Source organism: Panicum virgatum, chromosome 7N, assembly GCF_016808335.1.
Source record: "Panicum virgatum strain AP13 chromosome 7N, P.virgatum_v5, whole genome shotgun sequence".
Classification (NCBI taxonomy): Eukaryota; Viridiplantae; Streptophyta; class Magnoliopsida; order Poales; family Poaceae; genus Panicum; species Panicum virgatum.
This window is the reverse complement of record NC_053151.1, coordinates 15,474,419-15,501,351: the sequence shown is the minus strand read 5'-3', so window position 1 is coordinate 15,501,351 and position 26,933 is coordinate 15,474,419. Positions and strand designations below refer to the sequence as shown.

The 26,933-nt window shown below is 47.6% G+C and overlaps 1 protein-coding gene across 1 annotated transcript; it reads left to right on the top strand.

Annotated features, from left to right (window-relative positions):
- The first annotated feature begins 453 nt into the window (after window positions 1-453).
- On the top strand, window positions 454-8,207 carry LOC120682539 (DNA repair protein RAD5B-like). The gene is made up of 18 exons (XM_039964495.1): window positions 454-1,635; window positions 1,749-1,882; window positions 1,978-2,113; window positions 2,200-2,253; window positions 3,932-4,066; window positions 4,175-4,326; window positions 4,415-4,499; window positions 4,904-5,107; window positions 5,357-5,500; window positions 5,613-5,762; window positions 5,850-5,917; window positions 6,007-6,129; window positions 6,217-6,316; window positions 6,548-6,660; window positions 6,747-7,320; window positions 7,413-7,484; window positions 7,591-7,689; window positions 7,777-8,207. The coding sequence occupies exons 1-18, from the start codon at window positions 583-585 to the stop codon at window positions 7,897-7,899; spliced, it is 3,519 nt and encodes a 1,172-aa protein (XP_039820429.1). The 5' UTR covers window positions 454-582; the 3' UTR covers window positions 7,900-8,207.
- Window positions 8,208-26,933: the final 18,726 nt, after the last annotated feature.

The window sequence follows — 26,933 nt, the reverse complement described above, 5'->3', positions numbered from 1 at the left end:
TTTGTTCGAAGGAGAAAGATAAATATTAGGGTTCTTATTGTAATTTTTGCTTTGCTCAGGGACTTTTCTGTAAGATTGAGATTTACTCTGTTTTAATACAGGTTGCATTCTAAAAAGTATGTTTTTTTTGAGATCATTCTAAAAAAGATGTTCCATCGATCTTTGACCCTTGACCGCGCCACTGTCCAACCCTGGCCCAGGCGACACACGCGGCGCCACAACACCGGGACACCCGCCCGTGCGCGCGCACGCACGCAGCCCGCTCTTTTTTTCTTTAACCCAAGAGCGCGACGCCGACGCGGTAGTTCCTTCCTGGTCAAAATTTCACCGTGGCCGCTTCCGCTTGCTTCTTCTTTTCCCCGCCCCCGCCAAATTTCCCGCCGCCCATTTCCCTCCATCCCTTCCCCGCCAAAAGATCCCCCCAATCCCTTAAAATCCATGATCCAGAACCCCTCCAACCCGCCATTTCCCTCCGTCCCCAAGCCTCCCCTACTCCTCCCACCTCTCCCACTCCCGCCCTCTTCCCGCCGCCGCCCACCACTACTCCCCGACGGCCTCGCCCTCGCCACGCCGGTAGCCGCCATGCTGGTCTCCGTCGACGACGACTCCTCCGGCTGGCAGGAGTCCCCATCGCAGGCCGTCCTCTTCGCCGACGAGATCGCCGCCGTGCGCGCTGTCCTGGGCGCGGGCCTCCCCGAGGCCCGCGTCGTTGCCGCCCTCTCCCGGTGCGGCGGCAACGCCCAGCGCGCCATCAACGCGCTCCTCGACGACTCCGCCGGCGCTGCCGAGGCGGGGCCCACCGACACGGGGCACGGCGATGGTGCCACCCCGAAGCCGGTCAAGGTGGAGCGCGATGTCGGCGGAGCCCCGCCGCCTGCCAAGGTGAAGGCCGAGGCCCTCGACGACGAGGTCGTGGGGAGCCACGACTCCGGCGCCTCCGCAAAGGCCGACGCCAGGGTGAAGGGCGAGCCGGCCGATTGGTGCTCCAAGGAGCCGTCGGTGGAGCCGCATCGGGTCAAGGAGAGGACCGCTGGCGGCGGCCGCGACGCGCCAAGAAAATGCGTTGCTGCCGCGGCGGCGGCGAGCGGCGGTGGAGGCATAAGCCTCGTGCCGCGGCCGAAGAAGAGGCCGAGGGAGGAGGTGGAGACCATCGACCTCACCGCCACCCACCCGGTGCCGTACCTCAACCCGAAGCCCATCCGGGCGCTGCCGCCGCCCGTCGACCCGAGCCCCATCCTGGTGGTGCCGCCCCTGGATGTCCAGATGTATGACCCGAGGCCCGTCCTGCCTGCGCCGCCGCCTATGGACGTCGAGATGTACGAACTGCAGCCCCGGCCACCGCCACGGCCCCACAGGGCGCCTGCCCCTGCCCCGGTGACGGACATGAGGATGGTGGTGGCGCCGCCGGACGCCGAGTTTTGCGACTTCCCCGAGGAGCGCGACTGGTTGCTCGTTGGCAAGTCCTATGTGCCCGGGTTGTCCACCAACCGTGGGAGGAGGAGGATGGACACCGGGGAGATTGTCCATTTTGCATTCCCTTCGTTCGAGAGGAGCTATGGCGGGGTAAAGATGTCAGCCAAGAAGGCGGCGGCTCTGGCGGCGATTGTGCGCTTCTCCACCAAACGAGCTGGAGAGGTCGATACTCAACTCATCGTGATGCATTTCTTAAATAGTTATGTCAATGAATGGTTTATTTGTAAATTTTTATAATTTTGGTCTTGTCTCACTCCCCCTGTTGGTGTCTGCAGATTGGGAGGCTACCACAAGAGTGGACGCAATGCCTTGTCCCGCTTGTCAACTCGTCCAAGGTGAAGATTCACGGGAAGATTGTGTTCCCAACAATAGAGCTGAGGCTGATGCAGGAGATTTTGCTGTATGTTAGGTAATGGCTGATGATGATACATGCTTGTTGTTTTGTTACTCAGCAAGTTCTTAAGATTTATCTGATTATACTACTGCTAATGTTTTTTTCGGCAGCTTCTACATCCACAAATCTGTGTTCACTGAAATGGACAACTCATCATGTGACATGCTGGGTCATGCAAATGTCAATTTCTCTTCCAGTCCTCTTCATCAATTGCTTACCCTACTCAAGCTAAAGGCATCCAACAAGGTAGCTCATTTATTGATTCGTTTTGCAAGTTTTCAGAATGTTCTTGTCATTGTCTTTCTAAATGTTTATATGCCTACCATGTGCAGGATGATTTCTCTCTTGGTGACCTCAGCACAAGAAAGCTGCAGCGAATTCTAAGGGTAAGCAAGAGCTCTTGCTGTTTTTTTCTACGGATACGGATATCAGTTGTTCACTACGTGTCCCTTAGCTGTAGCATTTAATTGTGCCCTCCAATGAACTGAATCTATTGTTGCATTTATTTTATGGCAATGCTGAAAATTATAGCCTTTTCTTGCACTAATATTTTCTTGGCATTGTTGCTGGTTGCTTTTTTTTGAGTTAAATACACCCGCGGCCCTCGAACTTGTCCTGATGTGCCACTTAGGTCCACAAACTCGCAAAATCGAAATCTGGCACCCTGAATTTGTTATGCTGTGCCACTTTGGTCCATACCCTTTGACATGGTGCCACGTGGCATGAATATATGCAAAAAACCCCTCCAAAGTTGTTATCTTCTCCCTTCACGCCCCTCTCTCCCATTCTATCTCTTTCTCTCTCCCCCCGCCTCCCCTGCTTCCTCTGCAGTGCGTGGAGCTCACTGCCGCCCCCTGCCTCCTCGCCTTCCACTAGAGCTCGCGACCACCACGGACGCCGCCTCCCCCTAGAGCTCGTGGATGCCGCACCTGGCTCGCCGCTAGGCCGGGGGCGGACCGGCATGCAGAGCTCGCCCGTGACGGCGGAGCGCTCGGCGTGCCCGCCCGCAGTGGCAGAGGGCCTGTCGGAGGGTGCGTCGGCTTGCTCGCCCACGGCGGCGAAGCCCTCGGGGGAGAAAGCCACGGCGTGCTCGCCCGCGGCCGCGGAGCGCTCGGCGGAGCGCGCGGAGAACGCCGTGGCCTTCTCGCGTGCTCGCCCTCGGGGCCGGAGCGCCCGGCCGAGCTCGCGGAGACGTGCTTGCCTCGCCCGCGTCGGGAGGGCCCGACGGAGGGAGCGTCGGCGTGCTCGCCCATGGGGCCGGAGCGCCCGGCCGAGCTCGTGTCGGCATGCTCGCCTCACCTGCACCGGGGAGGGCCCGCGCGGAGCGCGCATCGCGTGCTGGCCCGCGGCGGCGGATGGCCTTGTCGTGTGGGGAGCGCGGTGGCGAGGCGGAGCCTGGCGGGTGAACACGAGAAGACCCGCCACAGCCGTAGCCGCCCGTCTTGGCGGCCCGTCACAGCAGCCGCGCCACCGTGGAGGTGCGCTGCACAACTTCACGGAGCCTGCGGCCGCGGCGGCGTCCGCCACATGTCGGAGGTGGAGGTGGCCTCGAGCGTGGACAGGTTGTGGAGCCTCGACGAGCCCGCGGAGGGAGTCCCCCGCCGCGGCGGCGACGGCGCGGCGGACAGGGGGCGGAGCGTGGCGATGTGGGCGAAGGATGCGGCGAGGGCGCTGGCGGTCGCTGCGGCAGAGAGCTACAGGAGCGAAGGGAGGCGAGAGGCAAGGGCAGCGACGGCAAGCTGGCCACGGCAGTGTCGTCCTCCTCGCCGTCCTTCGCCGTCGCCCACGGGAGAAGCAGCATTTGGAGCGCGACGGGTTTTGCATATGAGGATGTAGATATAGAAGTTGATAAAATTCAAGGACTCTTGTGCATATATTCATGCCCCTTGAAGAGTTATGGACCTAAGTGGCACAACTTAACAAGTTCAGGGTGCTAGATTTCGATTTTGCGAGTTCGTGGATCTAAGTGGCATCTGGGGACAAGTTCGAGGGCCGCTGGTGTATTTAACTCCTTTTTTTTTGTGTTCATCATTGATGTTATTTTTTTCCTGATACATGGATTAGGGGAACCAAAACAGCGGCGATGAATCCACTCCTGTGCTTGGCCAGACCTTTCTAGAGCAAGGCCCTGATGAGCAGGCTATTTCAGAGGCTGCCTTGAACAAACTTGTTGGCACTGCTGAAACATTTGATTTAGAGGTAACAATAGAAGCTTGTGGAATTGCATGAATGTTTTTTCATCCCACCCTAATATTTTATACAAACTTAATTGTTTCTAAATATTTAGTTACGTAACTGTAAAAACAGGAAGCAGAGCCTCCGAGTACCCTTGTCTCTGTTCTAAAACCATACCAAAAACAAGCTCTCTTCTGGATGTCGAAATTAGAGAAGGGAATGGATGCTAATGAAGCAACAAAAACTCTCAATCCCTGTTGGAGTGCCTACAATATTGCAGACAAGTATGTTTTATTCAGTGTCTTCTGTACAATAGCACTGAGATGGTGACTGGGTTATAGTGATAACTAAGAAAACTTCTGTTGCTTACAGGAGAGCTCCTGCTGTGTATATTAATATTTTCACTGGTCAAACAACAACACAATTTCCAAGTGCAACTGGGACTGCAAGAGGAGGGGTAAGTTTGTTTCAGTTGCTCATGTTCTTGCTTTTCATTATATTCCCAAAGGTAGCTGTTCCATCCCCTGACATATCCTGTTTCTTAACAGTTATAATGCCATATTATATGCTGCCTTCAACTGTTTAATAAAAATAACTTCAAATTTTTTTCTGTACGGAGGATTGGTGTGTTATAAATTGTAGTCTTCCTGCACTCTGATGTTTTGGACAATGTTTGTTTCCGCGTGTTTGAACATTTTCCTCAGCAATTTGATGCAGAAATAAACTTAATCCCCACAAAATGGCTCCATTACTTTGGTTTAGCTACCTGAATATGGCTCTTTGCTTTCTCATAACTGTACCGCTGTTAGATGATTAGATCGCATACTATGAAACTTATTTATGTGTCACCTGTCTTTGCAGATACTAGCAGATGCAATGGGTCTTGGCAAAACTGTTATGACCATTGCTCTTATACTTTCAAACCCTAGGGGAGAGTGTTCTAACTTTGTAGAAAGAGATACAAGAGGCCTGAGAGATCATGGGACCAGATCACGCACCTCAAGATCCTCTGTACAAGGAGGTACCCTTATTGTTTGTCCAATGCCGTTATTGGGTCAATGGAAAGTAAGCATCTTCTGGTACTGTTATTGTGTACATTTTCAATGTCTTATTCAACCATTTATCATGAGTATGCATTATTTTATCTTGTAATTGATGTAGAATATTTTAAAGTCATTTCCAAGTTTCATTTTATCCAGTTTTCATGCAGTGCATCTTGTACCAATTTAATGATTTTTTCCAATCTTTCCCAGTTCTCCAAGAATATTTGATCTCACAAGAGAAATAAGAATGCATTATTGTTCTTCCTTACAGGATGAATTGGAGGCACATTCAACACCAGGAGCCCTTTCAGTTTTTGTGCACTATGGTGGTGATAAAACAGATAACCTCTTGTTGATGGCTCAGCATGATGTTGTGTTGACGACGTATGGTGTCCTTTCAGCCGCATACAAAGCTGTATGTGTTTGGCATTTGCCATCTGTTGCCTACTTTTTTGTTGTATTTGTATACTTTTGGAAGTAACAAGGTCATAACAATTTTCACTAATGAAAAATGGTACCCTTAACAGAATGGCAGCAGCATCTTTCATAGGATGGATTGGTATAGGATTGTGCTTGATGAAGCTCATACAATCAAATCTCCTAAAACTAAAGGGGCCCAAGCAGCTTTTGGATTAAACTCAGAATGCAGATGGTGCCTTACAGGCACACCGTTGCAAGTATGTTTTCGGCACTGATATTCACATTTGTTTTCAGTACTTAGTTGAACTGGCAGCAAGCATGATCTAACTTTTTATTTGCTGTAGAATAATTTGGAGGACCTCTATAGTCTTTTCTGCTTCTTGCATGTTGAGCCATGGTGCAATGCAAATTGGTTGGAGTCTCACTGCTCAGTTCTTGTCTCTGCTATAGTTTTTCTTTTTGAAAATCCTGATTCGAGACATTTTTGGTTGATCTCTATAGGTGGCAGAAACTTATTCAGAAACCTTATGAGAATGGTGATGATAGAGGATTGAAAATTGTTAGAGCTATTCTCAGGCCACTAATGCTGAGGAGGACCAAGGAAACAAAAGACAAGATTGGAAAGTATGTATTGTCTCCAAACTTTCAAAGTTAACAACCTGCATAAATAAGCATATATAATGCCTAATAATGCTCAATTATTTGCTTCAGTCCTATACTGGTCCTCCCTCCAGCTCATATTGAAGTTGTAGAATGTGAACAATCTGAACATGAACGTGATTTCTATGAAGCGCTTTTCAGGAGGTCAAAGGTATGTAACTTTTGCTTTTTTTTAATGATATAAGTCAGTTGTATATGTTTGTTTTACTGTTAGCTGATTTGCAACTAAAGCATGGAATTGTTGGTTAACTGATGTGCTGCTAAAGGCATGATTCAATCTAGGTCAAACTGAATTATGCTTGTCAATATTACTTGCGTAATTGTAACATTTCAATGGATAATATTCTGTGCATGTCTAACACAAAATGGTAGCTCCCAACAGGTTCAATTTGACAAATTTGTAGCACAAGGCAGTGTTCTTAGCAACTATGCTAATATTCTTGAGCTACTTCTCCGGCTAAGACAATGCTGCAATCACCCTTTTTTAGTTATCAGGTTAGCCATGCATTGTGAAACAATACTGTACTGTTGCATTCCATCATTGCCTTGTCTAATTGTTTTGCTGAATTTTCAATGTGCAGCCGTGCTGATCCTCAAAAGTATGCTGACCTTGACCAGCTAGCACAGCGGTTCCTTGAAGGAGTCCAAAATTGTTCTGGAAGACAGAATGCGCTACCCTCACGTGCTTATGTTGAAGAGGTTGTTGAAGAGATTCGACAGGGTGCTACTACTGAGTGCCCTATCTGCCTTGAGTCAGCTTCTGATGATCCTGTGCTCACTCCTTGCGCACATCGGATGTGCCGCGAATGCCTTCTTTCTAGCTGGAGGACTCCAGATGGAGGGCCATGTCCCCTGTGTCGAAGTCACATCAGCAAATCTGACCTGATCATATTGCCTGCTCAGTGTCGCTTTGAAGTTGATGCTGAAAATAACTGGAAGGACTCCTGCAAAGTGAGCAAACTTATCTTGATTCTGGAGGATCTGCAGAAGAAAAAGGAGAAGAGCATTGTATTTAGCCAGTTCACTTCATTCTTTGATCTCCTAGAGATCCCCTTCAATCGTAAGGGTATGAAGTTCCTGAGGTATGATGGCAGGTTGAGCCAGAAGCATAAAGAAAAAGTTCTGAAGGAGTTTAGTGAAAGTCAGGACAAGTTGGTATGCATGAGCTATTTCTAGTCAGGCTCCTTGTTTCCTTTTTGCATAAGTTCATTTTCTTTATGCATCCTGATTGTTTGTATGACAATTAGGTGCTACTGATGTCACTTAAAGCTGGAGGCGTAGGGTTAAATCTTACTGCAGCATCCAATGTTTTCCTGATGGTATTTATTCTAAATCCTGTCAATCTAGTGAAATAACAATTATCATTAGTCTTGACATTACTAATAGGTCACACTGGCAATCTGGTGCTGCTATTTGTTTATGCAGGATCCATGGTGGAACCCTGCAGTGGAAGAGCAGGCTATCATGAGAATTCACCGCATTGGGCAAAAAAGATCAGTCCAAGTGAGACGATTCATCGTGAAGGTTAACAATGATATTCACTAACCTCTTGAGATATTTACCTGCACTGTCCCAGGTTACTGAAAACTCAAATGCTTTCTGTTGTTTCAGGATACCGTTGAGGAGCGGATGCAACAAGTGCAAGTGCGCAAGCAGAGGATGATTTCTGGGGCACTGACAGATGAGGAAGTCCGTGGTGCTCGCATCGAGCATCTCAAGATGTTGTTTACATGATTATCACTGTGAGCAGCAGATGTGTATAGCTGTTCTTTTATTTCCTGGGATACTTGGTAGTACTAAGTAAGTGGACATGTTTGGTAGTATCTAGGATCAGACCACTTTGAATGGGGATGGATAGTTCATGGATGGAACCTTGTGCCTATCCGATTTTGTGGATAGATTCCCATGCTATGTTGTATATTATCTATAATAGTATCTTCTGGTGTTCAGCATCCTGCTATAGCTAGTCTACTATTGCTTGCTGTTGTGGAGTTGTAGCCACTGATTTCTGATCAGCTTCAGGCACCTGATGCCTCTGTTTCCATCGCTTGCGTTTTATTACATGCCAAGTTGTTGATCCATGTGCATGTTATTCACTGGTGGGCTTTGATGGTGAGTTTAGGGGTCTGTAAGTATTGAAATTCAGTAGATGCCATCCTGACAGTGAGTCCACTAGACTTGCAAATATATTGGAATGAAGTTTGGGGAACATAAAGTTGTCAGTATGATACTTCATATGGCAAGTTCATGATGCGCTGCAACTTAGTTGGGGCATACAAAAACTGCTTGTTTATGACTTCTCGATTTCATTTTGGTATGTAAATAGCGGGGTGGATGTGATTGGGATCACTTACACGTTGCCTGTTTTCTTTCAGGTTCACTCAACAGTCAACTGCTGTGATGTCGAAGGAGCTCTAGTGAAAATTCAAAATATGGAAGCATTGTTGCAATCTATTTCTGCTCTTTATAGCTTTGTTCGATGAGGTGACGTGGTTGGGTGGGAGGGTAAATAGCGCCTCCTGAAATCCGGCATCCGATCTTGGGACCGAGTCAGATTCGATCTGGTCGGCGTTGGGCTGGACCAGATCTGTAAGGTGGAGATTCCTCATGGATATTTGGATCTGATCCGAGTACACGGCCGAGCTGTTGCGCAGGCCGAAGGGGTGGCAAGCCGAGTTGTATGCACTCGGCGATGGAGCGGCCGACTCGATCTATCTCGGAGATGAGATCTATCTCAAGTTTGGAAACTCAACGAGTCATGAAGCTTGGGAGGGTCAGATCGGATATGGACCTACCAGAAATCTTGCTCTTGGTGGCCTAGGCGCTGGTGGTTGGACTTCGGGGAGTCGTCATCTCTAAAAAACTGCCGAAGGTGAAAGAGACGCTAGCGACGGTATCGATCTGCAACTTGACTTGAGTAGAAAAGCAGACGCTGCGGTTGGATGCCATCAAACTCGCCACAAGGACTCCTGAGAATTCTACCTAGCGCGCCAACTGTCGGACTAATGATCAGGCAAGTCCACTAGAGGGAGCCAAGAGCTTGATGGTAATACGAAGACAAAATGATTTGACAGGTTCAGGCTGCAAGGAGCATAATACTCTACGTTCTGTGTTCTATGTGGTATTGGGATTTCTAGTGGAGTGTGGCGAAGCTGTAGATGCGTCCTATGGGTACCCTCACAACCCTTTTATTAGCCTAGGAATCGTGGGTTATAATGGTTTATATCTACTCGGGTTGTTTATAAGGAAGCATATAGGTTAAGATCCCTAATAAGTCAAGCACCTTGTTCCAGTCTTTATTTTAATTCGCAAAGTACCCTTCCGTCATCCAGCTGAGTGTCTATCCGCCGAGTAGTTGAGAAGGGTGGCCATCTGGACGTATGAACCCCACTTGGCAGGGGGTACCTGGACTAACAAATTCCATATGTGTTGGTGAGCATTTGTATGTAGGTACATTGACTCGCCGATCACCTGATGCAGCACGCGCGGCCACGCCTTCAGCCTCTACAGTCTGTCTGGCCCCCAACTCCAGGGTCCAAGCGTCGTCATCAAAATTTAGGCTGCGGCGATCTGAAAGGGGGCCAAGCGGTCACGCGGATAACACCGTCAGGGTTTGGTGAATAAAAGGGATGGGCATGGAGGGAGGGATGGCAACAAGAGAGCATCGCTCTGGAGACACAAGATTTCGACATGGAGGGACGAGATTGAGGGAGGAGGCCAAAAGGGAGTACGAGCTTATTTGCCAGACTTGGCTGAAACGGATGGGCCTTTGCTGTTGTGCTCGACCACACTCATGCCTAGGCCCAAGTGATGAATCAGCTAGCTGGGCTATGAAAATTGGAGGTAGTATATAGGATTTTTTTCATTTTTATATTTAAAAAAATTAAAATTTCAAAAATATATGGCGGTTTCGAAAAATTTCAAAACTATACCCCTGTCGCCCCCTGCCTGGGCGACAGGGGGCCTGTCGCCCCCTGGCTGGGCGACAGGACCTAAATGTAAAAAAAAAATACATTTAGGTCCTGGCACTCGGGACGCATTAAATAGCGAACTTGTAAAATCGATATAAAATCGTAGAAAAATCGGAAAAATACAAACTCAACTGTTCTGGATTCTATGAAACAAGATCTACAACTTTTGTTATATAAAGTTTTTCATTTGATCAATGTATCTTGCTCTATTTTAAATACTAGTTTAATGCACTTTTATTTAAATCTCAAGATCCATCCTTTGGATGCAGGTCACATTTGGCTAGAGTGTTGCATATGGTGAGCATAGGCTTGCACAAAATTGGTAGATCCAGAAAACATTTCTAGAATAAGTTTTTAAATTAAATCTTGCAATATGTCTAGTTTAAATGAGTTATTTATCCATGCTGCTATACTAAGTTTTAGAAGCCATAACTTTTACAGTATCATTATTTTATTTCCTAAGAGCTATAAAAAAGTTTGGTAAATTTTAGATAAGCACAACTAGACCAAATGAATTATGACTAAGGTAAATGCATTAAATCAAGAAAAATAGTTTTTGTACCTAGAAAAATTTGAAATAATTCATTTGGTCTAGTTGTGCTTATCTAAAATTTACCAAACTTTTTTTGTAGCTCTTAGAAAATAAAATAATGGTACTGTAAAAGTTATGGCTTCTAAAACTCAGTATAGCAGCATGGATAAATAACTCATTTAAACTAGACATATTGCAAGATTTAATTTAAAAACTTATTCTAGAAATGTTTTCTGGATCTACCAATTTTGTACAAGCCTATACTTACCATATGCAACACTCTGGCCAAAGATGACATGCATCCAAAGGATGGATCTTGAGATTTAAATAAAAGTGCATTAAACTAGTATTTATAATAGAGCAAGATACATTGATCAAATGAAAAACTTTATATAACAAAAGTTGTAGATCTTGTTTCATAGAATCAAGAACAGTTGAGTTTGTATTTTTCCGATTTTTCTACGATTTTATATCTATTTTACAAATTCGCTGTTTAATGTGTCCCGGGCGCCAGGACCTAAATGTAATTTTTTTTTACATTTAGGTCCTGTCGCCCAGCCAGAGGGCGACAGGCCCTCTGTCGCCCAGGCAAGGGGCGACAGGGGTATAGTTTTGAAATTTTTCGAAACCGCCATATATTTTTGAAATTTTAATTTTTTTAAATACAAAAATGAAAAAAATCCTAGTATATAAGACGAAATTTAGGCCACGCCCCTGACGTCAGCTACCAAGGCCGTGCGGCAAAGCAAGAAGGCGCATGGTGTAGCTAGGAGCGCGGACTGCGGGGAAAATGTTCGGGGGTGTCTTTGCGAGTGGCGGTGGGGGCCTACGCGTCATGTTGCTGAGTGACAAGGTAGATGAGCTAGCTCGCGGGATGCATGGCCACACGAGCAGTTGTCAGGACAAGCGCGTGCCCACTCGCACAAGTAGTAATTGTATTTTGATACCATTTAATGCAGCGAGGAAATTTTTTTGATTGTGTATAGTGGCGGACCCAGAAATTAAAACTAGAGTAATTATGGCAAAAAAAAAAAAATCAAAACGCGATTCGGTATAACCTAATAGCACTAGGCAACAATACAATATATAACATCAAATTTACAATAACATAAGTAAAAAAGTCCTTTAATACATTCATTTCAACAAATTGGTTCAGAACTCGAATAACTTACAATATAAAAAGTTGTAACATCAATAAAACTTTACATAAATAAAAGATTGCAATACTAATCTAGTCTAATGCTCCTGCTTTACGCTTCCTCGTGGCCATGAAAGTATGGATTATGTCATTCTTACTTATATTAGAGAAAAGTTCACTTAATAAAAGTGACCAAATGGCCATTCAAAAACTCATCGCACATACGATTTCTCGTCTGATTTTTCACTAGATTCAACTCAGAAAATACTCTTTCCACATTTGCAGTTGCCACGGGTAGAATCAATGTCAATTTAAAGATCAAGAACACCTTACGATAATGATCATATTTCTGTGTTGCAACAAGCTTAATAGACAGTTCACTAAGTGAGTTTAGGCCTTGGAATCTGTCATCCTCTCTCACATCATCAATATATGTATCATGTTGGAGTTCAAGTTCCGTCAATTGAGCACTTGAAAAGTCGAAGTACTAACCAGTGTCGGGCGGCACGATGTGTGCGCTCCCTAGACCAGCAGGCACAGCCGAGCGCCCACGGCCCGCCCAGGCGCCCACGACACCGGCGGGAGGCGCGCTCTCGCCCAGCGCCAAGCGGGAGGCGCGTGGTGGTCGGCGGAGCGGGGTGACAGCCGCACTCGCGGTCTCGCCCAGCGCCGACCGGGAGGCGCGCGGCAGCCGGCGGCGGCCGCTTGTTGGAAATATACCGTAGAGGCAATCATGGAAATGATCATATTTGTTTATGTTCATGATTAATAAAGTGTTTCTTGAAGATCCATGAAGACAACTTGTACTGATTAATGCTTATGTGAATTATTTGTGAAACTCTTTACTTGTATGGATATTCTAAAATGTCCCTAGTCGGAGTTCATGTGAGGACACACATGAATATTACACTGGCATATGTATTAGATGATGACTACGTTTCACAGGTCATGGACATTGGGATGCCAAACTAATAATGTGAGACATGAGATTGAACTGATCCAACACGAGATGGTGATTTCTCATTACACAATATGTACGCTGTGTCCTAAAACCTGAGATTGTCACATGTACTCAAGATGTAAACCGACTTACTAAGGATCCATCAAACACTACACCGTAACTGGTTAGTTATAAAGGTAGCTTTCGGGTCTGTCAAGAAGCATTGTGTGAGACATGGTAGGTGAAGATGGGATTTGCCCCTCTCTACAAGAGAGAAATATCTCTGGGCCCCTCGAGTGATTGGATTGTGAAATGCGTGGCCATGCTGGGGTTAAGAGTTAACCAAGGATTCCGAATCACAGAATTGAGAAAGAGTGGTCAGCTTAGAGCTAGACCAAATATCGTGAGGCAAAGGGAACAACATGTATAAGATTATAACGGCTCGTCAGATATGATTTGCGTGTGCATAGGAGTTGACACGTCTTGCTAGAGACCGCTATCAACTATTGGCGAGTAGGAGTACTTGGGCCATATTTTTTGGCGCGTGAGCCCATAGGGTCACACACTTAAGGACCTAGAAGCCTAATGAGATGAGATCCAAATTAGATTGAATTTAGGTGCACCTATGGGCCTTGTCAGGCCCGAAGGGGCGCCCACGGTGGGACCCAAGGGGAGCCCACCTAGGGGGCGCCCCAGGCCGATATAAGCAGGGGAGGGGAAAGGGTGGCGCCACCCCTAGAAACCCTAGCCACCCCTCTCTTCTTTGGCGTCCATCCCATGGAGGCCGCCTCCTCCCTGCTGCCGCCTCCTCGTGCGCCAAGCCCTAGGTCGTTATCGTGGATCTAGCAATCCGGAGTGCGACACTTCTTTCCGTACATGTGGATACCTTGGAGGTGTCGCGTCTGCTGCACAAGTATGAGCCGTTCTTGAGGAGGTTCTCGCAACTGCACTGCCGGCTCCATCTGCACGATCGACGCGCTATAGAAAATCCGCACCCGCAGCCTAGTGGTAATTTCGTGATCTATAACAACAGTGTTCCTGGTTTATACGGTAGAAATTTTGTTTTTGCTACCCCATATCCCTACAGTGCTATCAGAGTCGATGATATTGCGTTATATATTCGGATGTGTGCATATGGAGATATGCGTGGTGTAGATGAAACCCTAATCCTGTTTCGTGTCCTCGCTGCGATGGTCGTGTGACGAATTACTCATACCAGTCAGGTATCCGCCATTTGATTTAAGTGACACGTGTAAACCCAGTCACATCAGGAGTTGACCAATGAGATTGGTCGAATCGAAACCTAGGATGACTCGCCAGATGCATATGATGCATAAGGCAGATTAGATCTGCTAACCGAGTTGGAAAAGAGAGGCAAAAACATGCTGTTTAGTAAAACAGCCATAACTATTGCATAGAATCTGGATTGAGGCAATTTTTATATGAATATTCATCTATACGAACTTTTACACATGATGCCGACTGCCATGGGCAGTTTCGCTGAATTTATATTTGCAAAATTCAGCCTGGAAGATAGGATTTTTGGCGATTTAAGTTTAGATGTCGAAAACGCATAACTCTGTTTCGCAGGTTTTGTGATCGGTATGGCTCCTATGTATATGTGATGCATATGCGTAATTGTTTCATGACCTGCGTGTCGTGATTATGACAATTCGGCAGGAACCATATGAATTGTTACATTTAATGTAATGGTCCGCGTGCCAACATGTGATGATCCAAGTCGTGAATGTAATTTGTTTACTAGCTGTTAGGTGTAATAGCGAGTTTTAGATCTTGGAGGTTTTATCACTCAAAGGATGGTGCACATGATGCATGGAGATGAAGATCAACAAGGTGAACAAGTTCCATGAAAATGGAGATCAACATGGCGAACAAGTTCTATGGAGATAGAGATCACCATAAAAACAAGGGCCATACTGATTCACAATTATGTGCTTGTCATTCTTAACATTTTACTACTACGTGCAATTATAGTAGAAGTAGAACGATCCCTCACAAATTTCGAGCGATCATGCCCAACGAACTAAATCTTGCACTATCCCATGTCTTGTACGATTGGTGGTGGGTCTATGAAATTAGGGTGCCACTAGTTTTTCTTGACTAGACAGGCTGTATCGGATACATGCACGCAGAAAGGTTGGTTAGCTTGACAAGGTCATCTTAACGGTCAATGACCTTGGGGCACAAAGGTTGGGAGAGAGACATGGAGATGTCACCCAACAACAAGAGTCATATGAGATATGATTAGCAAGTGTTGCTCACCGATCTACCTCGTCTTCTTGCGGCGATGCAAAAGCTCACTAGTAGACGTGTTAGTTGTGGGTCTTGAATCACTAAGAATCAAGAGAGAAATATTGATTTTAGTGGGAGTAAATTTGTTAAAATGTTTAGTTTCGTTTACTCCATCATGAATACATTTGTCCTAGTATTTTGCATTATTTTATTGTAGATCAATGGACGTAACCAACCATTTGCTTTACGTTCCGTACTTGAGAGCAATAAGTTGAATGGGACAAACTATGCGGATTGGATCCGTAACTTGAGAATTGTTCTCAGGTCTCAGAAATAGGAAGAAGTTCAAGATACCTCACTACCAAAAGAGCCTGATGCAAATGCCACTGCTGCTGATAGGGCTGCTTACAGAAAAGCGGTTAATCACGATCATGAAGTAAGCTGCCTCGTACTCGCTTTCATGGAACCCGAGCTGCAGATGCAGTTTGAAGCAAACCATGCGGCACATGATATGATCGTGGCGCTTCAGGGCATGTTCCAGACTCAGGCCAGGACTGAAAGGTTCAATGTGTCCAAGACCTTTGCTGGGACCAAGCTAGTAGAAGACGCAACAGTAGGGCCGCACGTAATCAAGATGGTTGATTACACACAGAGGTTGGAGAAGCTGGGCTTCCCACTTGGCCAAGAGTTGTCCACTAATTTCATTCTTGCCTCTTTACCGCCGAGCTATGGGAACTTCGTCTCAAACTACCACATGTGCGGCATGTTCAAGATGGCAGAGAGTGACATCAAGAAAAACACATGTGGTGTCCATGTGATGGCTGTCCAGAATAATCCTACTTTCAAGAAAAAAGGTTCTCCTTGGAAGAAGAAGGGCAAGGCTAAGGTTGCAAACCCCAAGCCAAACCCTACACCCAAGGCCAAACCTGGACTAGCTGCAGACAAGGAGTGCTTTCATTGTCACCAGCCAAGACACTGGAAGAGGAACTGCAAACTGTACCTAGTCTCGTTGAAGGATCGTTCTTCCACTTCAGGGAATGACAAAGAGTAGAAGTGTTGAAAGAGAAGAAGTTGACTTCTGCGTCAGCAATAATGCAAGAGTTGATGATCTGGCCGTCGGGACGATGCAACTACACCTACTGTCAGGATTTGTCTTGGAGCTTAATAGTTGCTATTTTGTTCCTAGTTTGAGTCGAAACATTGTGTCTCCTTCATGTTTGATGAAGGATGGTTATTCTTTTGCGAGTGAAAACAATGATTGTGCGATCTCTAAGAATAATATGTTTGTGGCTTTGGCATCCATTAAGAATGGGCTATTTATTTTAAATCTTAAAGATTCACCTGTTTATAATATAAGTGCTAAACGGTCTCGGCTTAATGATTTGAATCCTACCTACATGTGCATTATCGTCTCGGTCATATAAGCGAGAAATGCATGAAGAAGCTCCATTCGGATGGACTTCTAACTTTGTTTGATTTTGAATCATTCGTGACATGCGAAGCTTGTTTGCTAGGCAAGATGACCAAGACGTCATTCACAGGTTTTCCAGAAAGAGCGTCGGACTTGCTGGAACTCAGACATACTGATGTGTATGGACCAATGAGTTCGACTGCTAGAGGAGTATTCCAATACTTCATAACTTTTACTGATGATTTGAGTAGATATGGTTATGTCTACTTGATGAAGTATAAGTCTGAAACCTTTGAAAAGTTCAAGGAATTTCATAATGAAGTTGAAAATCAGCGTGGCAAGAACATTAAAGCCTTGCAATCTGATCGTGGGGGCAAGTATCTGAGTCACGAATTTAGCAATCATATGAAGAGTTGCGGAATTGTTCCACAGCTTACGCCGCCTGAACACCTCAAAGGAACGGGGTTTTCGAGCGACGTAATCAAACTCTATTAGCCATGGTTCGATCGATGATGAGCCAGTCGGACCTACCGTTGTCATTTTGGGGTTACGCTCTAGAAACAACAGCTTTCACACTTAACAGGGTGCCATCACAATTTGTATTCAAGATACCATATGAGATATGGACTGGCAAGACTCCAAGTTTGTCTTTTCTTAAAATTTGGGGTTGTGAAGCATTTGTCAAGCGACTCGAGTCGGACAAACTCAAACCCAAATTGGATAAATGAATTTTCGTGGGATACCCAAAGGAGACTTTGGGGTACTACTTCTACAACCGATCTGAGGGCAAAGTATTTGTCGCTCGGAATAGAGTTCTCCTAGAGAAAGAGTTTCTCAAAGTAGGGAAAACTGGAAGAACGGTGCAACTCGAAGAAATTCGAGATGAGCCTATGAGGCAAGACTCTACAAGTGATGCTACTGTAGCAAAACAAGTTGAGATACCTATGGCAACAGAAGCACCTCTGCAACCACGAAGGTCGGCAAGGCTCCGTGCAGCGTGGGAATTATTATTATTAGACAATGATGAGCCTGCGACATATGCAGAAGCGATGGTAGACCCTGACTCCAGGAAATGGCAAGACGCCATGAAATCCGAAATAGAGTCCATGAAGGAAAATCAAGTTTGGAACTTGATAGACCCGCCCGATGGTGTTAAAACCATAGCTTGACTATAAAGCTTGACTTGTTGCAAAAGGTTTTCGACAAGTTTAAGGAGTTGACTACGACGAGACTTTCTCGCCCGTAGCGATGCTTAAATCTGTTTGAATTATTCTAGCTATTGCTACATATTTTAACTATGAAATATGGCAAATGGACGTCAAAACAGCCTGACCGAGGACGTGCATATGATGCAGCTCGAGAGTTTTGTCGCTCTGACCAATGCTGGAAAGATATGCAAGCTTAGTAAATCCATTTATGGATTAAAGCAAGCATCTCGGAGTTGGAATATTCGTTTTCATGAAGTAGTCAAAGGGTTTGTCTTCATTAAGAACGAAGAAGAAGTTTGTGTTTACAAGAAAGAAAGTGAGAGCTCTATTGCATTTCTAATCTTGTATGTGGATGACATACTATTGATTGGAAATGCCATTCCTATGCTTGAGTCCGCAAAGACTTCACTGAAAAATAGTTTTTCAATGAAGGATTTAGGGGAAGCAGGATATATACTGGGCATCAAGATCTATAGAGATAGATCAAAGAGGCTTAAAGGATTAAGCCAAGATACTTACATTGACAAAGTGTTGAAAGGGTTCTTGCCTGTCACATGGCATACATCTTAGCAAGATTTAGTGTCCTTCGACAGCTGATGAGCGAGAGCGCATGAGCAAGGTTCCATACGCCTCGACAATTGGATCTATTATGTATGCAATGATAAGTACCCGCCCGGATGTTTCTTATACTCTAAGTGTTACGAGCAGGTACCAGTCTGATCCAGGTGAGAACTGGACAACTGTGAAAAACATTCTTAAGTACTTGAGAAGAACTAAGGATGTGTTCCTAGTCTATGGAGGTGAGGAGGAGCTCGTTGTAACGGGTTACACCAATCCTAGCTTCCAATCCGACAATGACGATTCAAAATCTCAATCAGGTTTTGATTCAAAGTAAATGTGGCGCGGTTAGCTGGAACAGTTCCAAGCAGGAGATGGTGGCTGACGGGGGAGTAAACCCGGGATCCCTGACAGGCCCGACTCGTGTGAAGGGAGGCCCGGTAAACCTACTGGGCCGAGAACGGGACGGCCCGCGAACCGTCGCGGGGAGTAGCAAAGCCAACGAGTCCGAGAGACCGACCTCCCGGGACACGTGGCGGCCCCCCGACCTAGCGCCCCGAGTCAGAGTCATGCCGATGACCCGGGACGTGTGCTCCAAGAACGCCGCACCTCCTGACAGACGTGATGGCCAAGATAGGCCTCGTGAAGGCTCCGGGATGCCAGCTCCCCTTATCTTGCGGCAAGGGCTTAGGCAGTTGGACTCCCTGACAAGGGGACAGCGCCGCTCGCACGGGCCCCGCGACACAACGGGAGGGGGGCGTCCACAGACACTGCCTCCCCCCGCTGTAATGATGGTTGCCTCTGCGCACCGTCTCATTACGCCAGCGAGCGTGACCGGACGCCCCCGACCAGACCTCGGTAAGACACCCCTCACCGGGCGCACTGTTCGGTGACAGGAGCTACGTAAGACGGCCCCTCGGACAAGAGACGTAGGCTTCGGTGGACAAGACCGGAGGCGACCCCCGAACAACCACCAGAGTGATCGCGCCGCCCCGACTGAGCTAGGATGGGACAACACCGGGGGGACGCATTGCCCAAGAAGATCGTCAAGATCATCCCTTGCCCAGAATATCGCCAGGATCAAGCCTGCCCACTCCCGACCAACCGAGTGGGCCCCGACGACTGACAAGGACGAATCGTACCCCGACGGTGCCAAGACATAGCGCTAGATATCTGTAATGGGGCCCCACCTTGAACTATAAAAGGGAAAGCCCCCCACGTAGGAAAGGGTTGGACTCCCAGAGATCCAGTACTGCTTGACCAGCTTGTAAGCTCCCCTCTAAACTTTGAGCACCCGGGCTCGAGAGAAATAGAGCAAGAACACCACCCCCATACTGGACGTAGGGCATTTCAGGCCCGGACCAGTCTAAATCCTGAGTCTTTGCGTGCTAGACCATATCCGATCAAGCGCACAACAAACGAGCAATCGAGTAGTATTGTAGTCGCCCATTTCCCGCAGCGACAGTTTTGGCGCCGTCCGTGGGGAGCGCTTTGTGCGTTCACTGCTTCGGCGATCGGATGGTTTCGATCACCCCACTCACCGCTCCGGCGGTGAACCGCGGCGAGGCGATCCGTTTCGGCTCCCTGGAGTTTCCCACAATCCCCCGCGATGGATTGTGGGGGCCTCCACCGTTCCCGCCTTCCCAGACCTTCCAGTTCGGAAGCCTGGAGTTCGTCACCGACCAGCTCGGTGCACTGCGCCTCCACGAGGAGAAAGCCGCCCCGGCGGCCGCAGAGGAGCCCGCTCCTCCTCCCAAGCCTCACAATATGAGGCGTCGACTATCAGTTCGCTGGCGCATCAAGAAGCGCAGGCCATCACAGCCAACCCGTGCGGTGCTCCGCCGCATCGCGTTCATGAGGGCCTCCAACCCCGCCATCGAGGATGTCAACCTATTCCTCTTCTCTTTGGCTAACGTCTCTCGATAGCTCGCGGGCGGATCTCCGCTCCTGACTCCCCGCTCGTTCTTAGAGCGACTCCCGTTCGGCCTACGCAATGTCGCGAGCGTCTACGCTCGGGAGGTGCGCAAGGCCACCCAAGGGTCCCGGCCACACCACAATTTGTGGTTATGACGGAGAGCTACCCCGACTCTGTTCACGACCTCCTGTGCTTCGAGGATCCCCTGAGTGATTCCTCCAGCACGGGGGACAACCGCCTGGAGGGAACCTTCGTGCTGCCGCGCATGTGCGCCATGGCCGACGGCGACCCGCCGCCGGAGGTGGTGCCGTCCGAGCAGACGCACACCCCAGTGGACCACCGCGGGTACGCACTCGCCAACGCGCAAGCCCACGGCGAAGATCTCCGCCATCGCCAACAGACGCCTCTGCCCATGGAACAGCCCCCGCGGGCCCCCTCCGGGTCAAAAGGGATGAAACCCGCGGGTTCCGCGCGTCAGCGCGCACGCGGGGTCAACCACAACATCATCGACGATGCCCGCATGCAACTCCCGCAAGAGTTCCGTGCAGACCAGAACATCGCAGTAGCGTGCTGTCCGGTGACAGGAGCTACGTAAGACGGCCCCTCGGACAAGGGACGTAGGCTCCGGCGGACAAGACCGGAGGCGACCTCCGAACAACCACCCGAGAGATCGTGCCGCCCCGACTGAGCCAGGATGGGACAACACTGGGGGGACGCTGTAACACCTCTGGTGTTTAGCACTGTTTAAACATGCAATTAACATCAAATTAAATTGCCTAGTGTTAATTGCAATTAACCTGCCAGAGAGTCAAAGCCAGCCACTTGAGAGTAGCCGGTTTGCTTCAACCTCTGCCTATCCCGTCGTGGAAATGGGAAGACATAAGTATGGACTTCATTGTTGGATTACCCAACACATCTCAGAGGCATGATTCCATTTGGGTCATCGTGGATAGACTCACCAAGACAGCACATTTTATTCCGGTACATACTACTTACACTGCCAAGAAGTATGCTGAGATCTATCTCGATCGCATTGTTTGCTTGCATGGAGTACCCAAGACAATCATTTCTGATCGAGGGACACAGTTCGTTGCACGCTTTTGGGAACAGTTGCAAGCATCTCTTGGGACAAAATTAATTCGAAGCTCAGCTTATCACCCCCAAACTGATGGACAAACTGAGAGGGTAAACCAAATCCTGGAAGACATGTTGAGAGCTTGCGTCATTCATTATGACAAGAGTTGGGACAAATGTCTAGCTCTAGCGGAGTTCTCGTACAACAATAGTTACCAAGAGAGTTTGAAAATGGCACCATTTGAGGCCTTATATGGTCGACGGTGTCGTACCCCTTTGAGCTGGTCGCAAGTCGGAGAACGAGTGGTATTTGGACCCGATCTCGTAACAGAGGCAGAAGAGAAGGTGAGGGTAATACAAGAGAATTTAAAGGCCGCCCAGTCTAGGCAGAAGAGTTATTTTGATAAAAGAAGGGACCCTTTGCAATTTGAAGTGGGTAATCATGTCTATCTTCGAGTTTCGCCAACCAAAGGTGTGCAGAGATTCGGCGTGAAGGGCAAATTAGCTCCCCGATATGTTGGCCCTTATGAGATCACTGAGATTTGTGGACCCGTAGCCTATAGACTACGACTTCCTCCTCAACTTGCAGCGGTACATGATGTTTTCCATGTCTCTCAACTCAAGAAATGTGTTCGAGTTCCCACCGAGATCATTGAACAAACAGAAATATTGGTAGAACCAGATCTCTCTTATGTCGAATACCCCATCAAGGTTCTTGATCAAAAGGAAAGGGTCACTCGAAGAAAAGCAGTTAAAATGTACAAGATTCAATGGAGTCACCATACCGAAGAGGAAGCTACCTGGGAAACTGAAAGCTACCTAAATCAGAATTTCCCCGGATTTCTGAATTCAACTGGAGGTACACCTCTTTTCTGCACTTAGCTTGCTTATCTGAATCTCGGGGCGAGATTCTCTTAAGGGGGGTAGGCTGTAACACCTCTGGTGTTTAGCACTATTTAAACATGCAATTAACATCAAATGACGCAGTTAACCCTAGTTTAGTGGTTACTTAACATCAAATGACGCAGTTAACCCTAGTTTAGTGGACACCCAAATTCACAGAGTTGTGGTGGCATGAATCGAATTTTCCCTTACTTAAAAGCCGAAGTTCCGATTAAATACACCAAAAAGTCAACTCTCGCACCTTTGCTCAAATGAACTTTTGCCCAAAACAAAAGTTGTAAAGTTTGACAAGATAAACAACTTTCGTGTTCAAAGTTTTTCAAGTTACAACATGAAATTTTGAGTTAACCCAGAAAAACAAGCGGGATCATTAAACTTGAATTCAAATTTAAAACTTTCAAATCATCGCTCAAATGAAGTTCTGCCTGAAAGGAAAGTTGTAGGCAATTTAATTTTGAACAACTTTCGTGTTCAAAATTTTTCGAGTTTCAATTGAAAATCTTGAGTTTGGACCAAGTCAAACCGCTGACTTTTATTTCTCTCTCCACTCCCTTTTCTCTCTCTCCTCTCTCTCTCCCTCGCTGACCCTCCCCTCTCTGCTCTGTGCGCGCGCAGGCACTCGAGCGCGCCGCCTGTGTGTGCCTCGCTGCGCCGCTGCCCCGCCGTGCTCGCTGCCAAGCCGTGCGCGCTCGCCTGCTCGCCCGCCCGCAAACCCTCCCCCATCCCGTCGAGCCTGCCGCGCCCTACCCGTTGACGCGCACGCCGCGACACGCGCTCGGCGACGCGCCGCAACGCCGCCGTGGCACCCAATGGGCCGGCCGTGCACCTGCCGTCCGCACGCCACCCCGCCATCATCGCCCCGCCCTTGCTGCGTCGCTACCCCGCTGCTGCTTCGCCGCTCGGCCACGCCGACGCGCCATAAACGCGCACGCCGGGAGCCACGGACACCCTCGCCGCCGACGCCCTACTTCCCCGCGCGAGCGCCCAGTTCCTTTCTCGCGCCCTCACTTCGCCTTTTAGCTCGCGCCGCGCGTGTGCCCGCACGCCCGCACCCCATTCCCCGCGCCTACGCCCCACCCCTTCGCCCAGAGCGGCCAGCGCCGCCGCGCCACTGCGCAGCGCCGCCGCGCCCCCATTCCCGCCCGCCGAACCACGGCTCTCGCGGAGAGCCCAGCTCAGCCCTCCTCCACCCCCCACCGAGCACCCAGCAAGCTTCGTTTCACCCCCAGGCAACTCCCAGGCCCGCCCATTTCCACCCGGAGCCTCCCAGTGCCGCGGAACACCGCCGCCGCCGTCGTGAACACCGCCGGCCGCCCGCCCGCCGCGGAACTCTCTGCTCCGCCCCTCCCCGACTCCAATCAACCCCCGAGCTAGCTTCCTCATGGCGCCTTGAAGCTCTCCGGCCGGTCCTCACCCTCCCTCCCGCACCGGAGCGCCGCCGCCCGCTGCAGCCGCCGCCGCCGCTCCCTGGGCACCGCCGCCGACCCTGCTCCGGCCATCCCCGTCGACCACATCACCCACCCCTAGGTAGAGCTCGGTGAGCTCTCACCCCTGGACACCATCCCCGCCGCCGGCGAGCCTCCTCCTCGCCGGGAAACCCCCGCCGCCGCCTCCTCTGTCCCCAACTCCGGCCAGGGACCCCTACGCGATTAGTTTTAGGTTTCCAGGGGGTTTTGTGAAAGTTCCAGGGGCCCCTTTGCAAACCTGAGTTTGTGTTTTCTAGTTTTTCCAGCAAACTTGTAAATTCGTTTAAAAATCGTAGAAAAATCAGAAAAATGCAAACTCAACTATTCTGTAATCTTTGCAAAGAAATCTACAACTTTTGTTACATACACTTTTTCTTTTGCTCAATAGTTTTTGCTTCATTTAAAATACAAAGAAAATATACTTTATATTAGATCTCAAGTTACAAGCATGAGTTATTAGCCATTTTTGGTCAGTGGGGTACATGTTAGATGTATAACCTTGTGAAAAATTTTCGTGGACAGTTGACATATCTAGCTATCAGTTTATTTAAATCTTGATGTATGCCTAGAATAAATAGTTTTGTTTTTTCCAAGTTGTTCCACCCTGAACAACAAGCTGAAACTTTTTCAGAGCCTCTGAGTTGTTACCTGTATGCTCTAGAAAAATGTAGGTACTTTGTACCCAAGCAGAACATGCTCAAGTGTTTTATGCAATGAATAAATGCACTAAACTAAGAAAAATAGTTCCTCTGCCTATAAAAATCTGATATTTTTATAAGAGCCGCTATTTTGGTACTGTATCATTCTGGAAAATTTTTGACCTCTGAAACTCATTAGAATGACCTGTGGAAATTAATTTTCTTTACGGAAGTTGTACTTTGCTCTATTTTTCATTCCCTGTACAATACTTGTTAATTGTGAAAAATTTATGGCTAGCTCATCTTTTGGTCAGGAACACTCAGTTAAAATTTCATTACCAGTACTTGCATAGTTTGATCTGTAAAATTCATTTTTTTTTCTAGCAGTAGCTGTTTATTTTATTTTTCATGGTTAATAGGCTGCATAAAATGGGCTGAAAATTTCACAGTAGGCAAGTTACTCAGATATGTACCTTGCATAAAAATTTCAAACCCAGAATCTCTATGTAACTTTATTTATGATAAGGACATGATTAACCTAGTAATAAATGAGAAAAACCATTCTTTTGCTGCATAGGAAGAAAAGGTAAAATCCACCCTAGTTACTTTGTAAAGTCAGATATAATGATTATTACTCTATAAATGATTGCCCAAAATAATGTAACAGAATATTTTGCAAATCATCTTAAGTTGCGTTGGATTACAACTCTTTAGTGAAGAATTGAATAAATCGTATCACTAAAGTAACTCACGCATATGCATTTCATATAGATTCGACTACTCTCCCAGACGGTACGTACGAGCTGGTGCCGGAGTCCGAGAGTGAGCAGCGTGAAGCTCAAGTTAACCTAACTGAAATCACTGAAGACCTGAACCAGAGTTCAGAAGAGCCCAAGGCTAGCTCCGCTTAGGAAGGCAAGCCCCGGAGCATGTCCTACCTATTCTAAATTTATGCAACTATTCATCTTCCTATTTATTTGTGCATTTAAGTTGCAGGAATTGTTTGGAACCTTAGTTGCATGATCCTAGGTGCCTATGTTTGAACACTAGTATGTGTAGGTCGCTAGTTGGCTATGCTAATGGTTCGGTAGAAGTCGAGTGATTTCCTGTCACTCGCGAGCTCATAGGAGTTGAATGCTTACTACACACTGCAATATAAGGTTTACGGGCGGGGTTGTTGTACTAGTGATACCCCGTCTGTTTAGCAAAAATGGATAAGGCCGCGATTTGTGGTAGTGGTGGTTAAGCGTTTGAACGTACTAACCACATGCCGAGAATATGGTAATCGGTAAGCTTAAGTACCTGGTGGAACCGGCCGTGGAACATACTCCCCACTGTCTGGTCTATGGTCACGCACGGGTGCAGGGCACCCTAGGGCGGTGGGCCTGTTCCATGCCCGGGGAAAAAGGGGAAAAGTCGCGTGGGTGATTTTCATTCCCATGCGTGTGTTTAGGTCTGCCTAGCCAGGTTAACAAATTCGATTCGAATCGTCCGTCTCTCACGGATATTGAGACTGCTTAACCCTTTTGCCACATAGAGTAAGAAGTGGAACAATGATGATGAGAAATATGATTGAATGATGGAAAATAATTATTTTTCACCATGCATGCCTTAGGGTAGATGCTAATGTAGAATGGTTAATCAAACTAGAACTTGAAAGCTAAAATCGGAAAATAAGGACTTACTCTTTATTGCTTTTCGGCAAAGACAAACCCCTCAAGCCAAAAGCCTTGCATGTCTAGTTAGAGGGCTAGTTATATCCTAGTCGGGTAAGCCTTGCTGAGTATTAGTATACTCAGCCTTGCTTGTGGCTAAATTTTGTTTCAGGTGATACTTTTGAGGACATGATTGCTAGTTTGACTTGGCCGTGTACTCTGCCTCCTGGTTGGTCGGTGGAGTGGGATACGACTCCGGCTAACGATGACAATGCCGAGTGATGTCATGTACGGGCTTCATCATGACATCTTGTATCGTCGTTTAGAACTCGTTTTATTTCCGCTGCAGTGAACTCTGAACTACTTTCATTTTGAACTTCAAACTTCAAGTACCTTTCGAAGATTTCGAACTTGGTTTGTAATAATTAAGTTAAGACTCTGTAATGTAATGTATCTGTGAAATGTTGTACTCTCTGGACTCACCTTCGTGTGGGTTGCATGTAAGCTTTGGGTTCGATCGACGCTCAGGTGGATTCTTCGGGACTTTACCCGACAGCACTGCCGAATTACTCCATTTGAAGTGCGTGTTAGCCGGGATTATCTTTAAGATGATGGTTAGCGCACTTGAGCCAGATTAATTAGGGCGGTACTGCCACAGACGCGTTGTCCAAGAAGATCGCCAGGATCATCCCTTGCCCATAATATCGCCAGGATCAAGCCTGCCCACTCCCGACCGACCGAGTGGGCCCCGACAACTGACAAGGACGAATCGCACCCCGACGGTGCCAAGACATAGCGCTAGATATCTGTAATGGGGGCCCTACCTTGAACTATAAAAGGGAAAGCCCCCCACGTAGGAAAGGGTTGGACTCTCAGAGATCCAGCACTACTTGACCAGCTTGTAAGCTCCCCTCTAAACTTTGAGCACCCGGGCTCGAGAGCAATAGAGCAAAAACACCACCCCCCATACTGGACGTAGGGCATTTCAGGCCCGAACCAGTCTAAATCCTCGAGTCTTTGCGTGCTAGACCATATCCGATCAAGCGCACAACAAACAAGCAACCGAGTAGTTTTGTAGTCGCCAATTTCCTGCAGCGACAGTCCGA